The sequence below is a fragment of the Oncorhynchus masou genome, chromosome 6, assembly GCF_036934945.1.
Source record: "Oncorhynchus masou masou isolate Uvic2021 chromosome 6, UVic_Omas_1.1, whole genome shotgun sequence".
NCBI lineage: Eukaryota > Metazoa > Chordata > Actinopteri > Salmoniformes > Salmonidae > Oncorhynchus > Oncorhynchus masou.
In genome coordinates, this window is record NC_088217.1 from 5,264,010 (window position 1) to 5,270,009 (window position 6,000).

Genomic DNA, 6,000 nt, shown 5'->3' on the forward strand with positions numbered 1-6,000 from the left:
TCTCCTGACAGATATCTAGGAGGAAGAGGGTTAGTCAGTGGTAATGGTAGTTCAGGGTAGACAGTAGACTAGTAGAGGTTATCTCCTGACAGATATCTAGGAGGAAGAGGGTTGGTCAGTGGTAATAGTAGTTCAGGGTAGACAGTAGACTAGTACAGGGGTTTTCTGACCTCTTCTCGGGGACCCCCAGCCGTTGGTATATTCCACAACTAGAACACCTGATTTAACGTGGAAATGAATCATCAAAGTTACAACGTTTGGGGGTCTACAACAAAATTGGGAAACATCTGTTGGTCCCTGAGGAGATGTTTAAACCACCTGCTGTAGGGAGTCCCTGAGGAGAGGTTTAAACCCCCTGCTGTAGGGAGTCCCTGAGGAGAGGTTTAAAACCCCTGCTGTAGGGAGTCCCTGAGGAGAGGTTTAAACCCCCTGCTGTAGGGAGTCCCTGAGGAGAGGTTTAACCCCCTGCTGTAGGGAGTCCCTGAGGAGAGGTTTAAACCCCCTGCTGTAGGGAGTCCCTGAGGAGAGGTTTAAACCCCCTGCTGTAGGGAGACCCTGAGGAGAGGTTTAAACTCCCTGCTGTAGGGAGTCCCTGAGGAGAGGTTTAACCCCCTGCTGTAGGGAGTCCCTGAGGAGAGGTTTAAAACCCCCTGCGATACTACATACATTCTCCGCTGGTTGATCTGTCAGGATCTGAAATGTTGTTATTGATTGAAGCTTTATTTTGACAGTCATTTAAAAAATATATATATATTTAACCTTTATTTAACCAGGTAGGTCAGTTGAGAACACCTTTATTTAACCAGGTAGGTCAGTTGAGAACACCTTTATTTAACCAGGTAGGCAAGTTGAGAACAAGTTCTCATTTACAATTGCGACCTGGCCAAGATAAAGCTAAGCAGTTTGACACATACAACGACACAGAGTTACACATGGAGCAAAACAAACATACAGTCAATAATACAGTAGAAACAAGTCTATATACGATGTGAGCAAATGAGGTGAGATAAGGGAGGTAAAGGCAAAAAAAGGCCATGGTGGCAAAGTAAATACAGTATAGCAAGTAAAACACTGGAATGGTAGATTTGCAATGGAAGAATGTGCAAAGTAGAAATAAAAATAATGGGGTGCAAAGGAGCAAAATAAATAAATACAGTAGGGGGAAGAGGTAGTTGTTTGGGCTAAATTATAGGTGGGCTAGTCATGCTAAGACCAAGATCAATTCTTTTTTTTACAGATGAACCCTTTTATTACAAACATGTGCACGTCAATACAATATGAAAACGCCTAAAAACAGAGATGTAAAACAGTCGGAGAAAACAAACACAAAGTACCCTTTTTTGACCCTTTTACTACAGGTTGAGCAGGAGCGCATGGACAAGGTGTGGCCTAAACTGCGAGTCCTGGCTAGATCCTCCCCTACTGATAAACACACTCTGGTTAAAGGTGAGCGAGGAGGGTCTCTAGGTTGGTCTACTAGCCGTGTCCTGTCCCACACTATTGTCCTGCTGTGTATGTCAACTGTCTGAACCATGTCAACATGAATGTCCACCTGAAGTTCCCTTGGGGTAAAGATACACATTCTATTCTAGTCTATTGTATTCTGCTCTTCTCTTCTCTGCCCTTCTCTGCTCTTCTCTAATTTCTCTTCTCTTCTCTTCTCTGCTCTTCTCTAATTTATCTTCTCTTCTCTTCTCTGCCCTTCTCTGCTCTTCTCTAATTTCTCTTCTCTTCTCTTCTCTGCTCTTCTCTAATTTATCTTCTCTTCTCTTCACTGTCCTTCTCTTCTCTGTCCTGCCTTTCTCTGTCTTTCTCTTCTCTTCCCTTCTTTTCTCTGCTCTTCTCTGCCCTTCTCTGCCCTTCTCTAATTTCTCTTCTCTTCTCTGCTCTTCTCTAATTTCTCTTCTCTTCTCTTCACTGTCCTGCTCTTCTCTGTCCTGCTCTTCTCTGTCTTTCTCTTCTCTTCTCTTTTCTTCACTGTCCTTCTCTTCTCTGTCCTGCTTTTCTCTGTCTTTCTCTTCTCTTCCCTTCTTTTCTCTGCTCTTCTCTGCCCTTCTCTTCTCTGCTCTTCTCTGCCCTTCTCTGTTCTTCTCTGCTCTTCTCTTCTCTTCCCTGCTCTGCTCTTCTCTTCTCTTCCCTTCTTTTCTCTGCTCTTCTCTAATTTTCTCTTCTCTGCCCTTCTCTTCTCTGCCCTTCTCTGTTCTTCTCTTCTCTTCCCTGCTCTGCTCTTCTCTTCTCTGCCCTTCCCTGCTCTTCTCTTATCTTCTCTGCTCTTCTCCTGTTCTTCTGAGTGTGGTTGCCCTTACTGAACTCCTGTGTGTTGGGTTGTGTCCTCTAGGCATCATAGACAGCTGCTTGACAGACCAGAGACAGGTGGTGGCGGTGACAGGAGACGGGACTAACGATGGACCAGCCCTGAAGAAGGCTGACGTGGGCTTTGCCATGGTAGGACCTGGGGCTGGAGGCATACCGTATCTACAGTATATTACTATAGGACCTGGGGCTGGAGGCATACCGTATCTACAATATATTACTATAGGACCTGGGGCTGGAGGCATACCGTATCTACAATATATTACTATAGGACCTGGGGCTGGAGGCATACCGTATCTACAATATATTACTATAGGACCTGGAGGCATGCCGTATCTACAATATATTACTATAGGACCTGGGGCTGGAGGCATACCGTATCTACAATATATTACTATAGGACCTGGGGGCATACCGTATCTACAATATATTACTATAGGACCTGGAGGCATACCGTATCTACAATATATTACTATAGGACCTGGGTCTGGAGGCATACCGTATCTACAATATATTACTATAGGACCTGGAGGCATACCGTATCTATAATATATTACTATAGGACCTGGGGCTGGGGGCATACCGTATCTACAATATATTACTATAGGACCTGGGGCTGGAGGCATACCGTATCTACAATATATTACTATAGGACCTGGGGCTGGAGGCATACCGTATCTTCAATATATTACTATAGGACCTGGGGCTGGAGGCATACCGTATCTACAATATATTACTATAGGACCTGGGGGCATACCGTATCTACAATATATTACTATAGGACCTGGAGGCATACCGTATCTACAATATATTACTATAGGACCTGGGGGCATACCGTATCTACAATATATTACTATAGGACCTGGGGCTGGAGGCATACCGTATCTACAATATATTACTATAGGACCTGGGTCTGGAGGCATACCGTATCTACAATATATTACTATAGGACCTGGAGGCATACCGTATCTACACTATATTACTATAGGACCTGGGGGCATACCGTATCTATAATATATTACTATAGGACCTGGGGGCATACCGTATCTACAATATATTACTATAGGACCTGGGGGCATACCGTATCTACAATATATTACTATAGGACCTGGAGGCATACCGTATCTACAATATATTGCTATAGGACCTGGGGCTGGGGGCATACCGTATCTACAATATATTACTATAGGACCTGGGGCTGGAGGCATACCGTATCTACAATATATTACTATAGGACCTGGGGGCATACCGTATCTACAATATATTACTATAGGACCTGGGGCTGGGGGCATACCGTATCTATAATATATTACTATAGGACCTGGGGCTGGAGGCATACCGTATCTATAATATATTACTATAGGACCTGGGGCTGGAGGCATACCGTATCTACAATATATTACTATAGGACCTGGGGCTGGAGGCATACCGTATCTACAATATATTACTATAGGACCTGGGGCTGGAGGCATACCGTATCTACAATATATTACTATAGGACCTGGGTCTGGAGGCATACCGTATCTACAATATATTACTATAGGACCTGGGTCTGGAGGCATACCGTATCTACAATATATTACTATAGGACCTGGAGGCATACCGTATCTACAATATATTACTATAGGACCTGGGGGCATACCGTATCTACAATATATTACTATAGGACCTGGGGCTGGAGGCATACCGTATCTACAATATATTACTATAGGACCTGGAGGCATACCGTATCTACAATATATTACTATAGGACCTGGGGCTGGAGGCATACCGTATCTACAATATATTACTATAGGACCTGGGGCTGGGGGCATACCGTATCTACAATATATTACTATAGGACCTGGGTCTGGAGGCATACCGTATCTACAATATATTACTATAGGACCTGGGTCTGGAGGCATACCGTATCTATAATATATTACTATAGGACCTGGGGGCATACCGTATCTACAATATATTACTATAGGACCTGGAGGCATACCGTATCTATAATATATTACTATAGGACCTGGGGGCATACCGTATCTACAATATATTACTATAGGACCTGGGGGCATACCGTATCTACAATATATTACTATAGGACCTGGAGGCATACCGTATCTACAATATATTGCTATAGGACCTGGGGCTGGGGGCATACCGTATCTACAATATATTACTATAGGACCTGGGGCTGGAGGCATACCGTATCTACAATATATTACTATAGGACCTGGGGGCATACCGTATCTACAATATATTACTATAGGACCTGGGGCTGGGGGCATACCGTATCTACAATATATTACTATAGGACCTGGGGCTGGAGGCATACCGTATCTACAATATATTACTATAGGACCTGGGGCTGGAGGCATACCGTATCTACAATATATTACTATAGGACCTGGGGCTGGAGGCATACCGTATCTACAATATATTACTATAGGACCTGGGGCTGGGGGCATACCGTATCTACAATATATTACTATAGGACCTGGGGGCATACCGTATCTACAATATATTACTATAGGACCTGGGGCTGGAGGCATACCGTATCTACAATATATTACTATAGGACCTGGGTCTGGAGGCATACCGTATCTACAATATATTACTATAGGACCTGGAGGCATACCGTATCTACAATATATTACTATAGGACCTGGGGCTGGGGGCATACCGTATCTACAATATATTACTATAGGACCTGGGGGCATACCGTATCTACAATATATTACTATAGGACCTGGGGCTGGAGGCATACCGTATCTACAATATATTACTATAGGACCTGGAGGCATACCGTATCTACAATATATTACTATAGGACCTGGAGGCATACCGTATCTATAATATATTACTATAGGACCTGGGGCTGGAGGCATACTGTATCTACAATATATTACTATAGGACCTGGAGGCATACCGTATCTACAATATATTACTATAGGACCTGGAGGCATACCGTATCTACAATATATTACTATAGGACCTGGAGGCATACCGTATCTACAATATATTACTATAGGACCTGGGGGCATACCGTATCTACAGTATATTACTATAGGACCTGGAGGCATACCGTATCTACAATATATTACTATAGGACCGGGGGCATACCGTATCTACAATATATTACTATAGGACCTGGGGGCATACCGTATCTACAATATATTACTATAGGACCTGGGGGCATACCGTATCTACAATATATTACTATAGGACCTGGGTCTGGAGGCATACCGTATCTACAATATATTACTATAGGACCTGGGGCTGGAGGCATACCGTAACTACAATATATTACTATAGGACCTGGAGGCATACCGTATCTACAATATATTACTATAGGACCTGGGGCTGGAGGCATACCGTATCTACAATATATTACTATAGGACCTGGGGCTGGAGGCATACCGTATCTACAATATATTACTATAGGACCTGGGGCTGGAGGCATACCGTATCTACAGTATATTACTATAGGACCTGGAGGCATACCGTATCTACAATATATTACTATACCGTACCACACCACACATCACCTACCACACCTACCATACCACACCACACCTCACCTCACATACCACACCACACATCACCTACCACACCACACATCACCTACCACACCACACCTGACAACCCTTCACAACCCCTCACCACACCACACCACACCTCACATCACCTACCTCACTACAC

General features: G+C 43.7%; 1 protein-coding gene across 10 annotated transcripts in view; it reads left to right on the forward strand.

Annotated features, from left to right (window-relative positions):
• atp2b2 (ATPase plasma membrane Ca2+ transporting 2) overlaps positions 1–6,000 on the forward strand; it is a 215,511-nt gene that overhangs the window by 183,144 nt on the left and 26,367 nt on the right. For all 10 annotated transcript variants that reach the window (XM_064967444.1, XM_064967442.1, XM_064967440.1 and 7 more), the window contains 2 exons: positions 1,359–1,446; positions 2,339–2,445. In XM_064967444.1, coding sequence (XP_064823516.1) covers positions 1,359–1,446; positions 2,339–2,445 — 195 coding nt within the window. The remainder of the gene's footprint in view (positions 1–1,358; positions 1,447–2,338; positions 2,446–6,000) is intronic.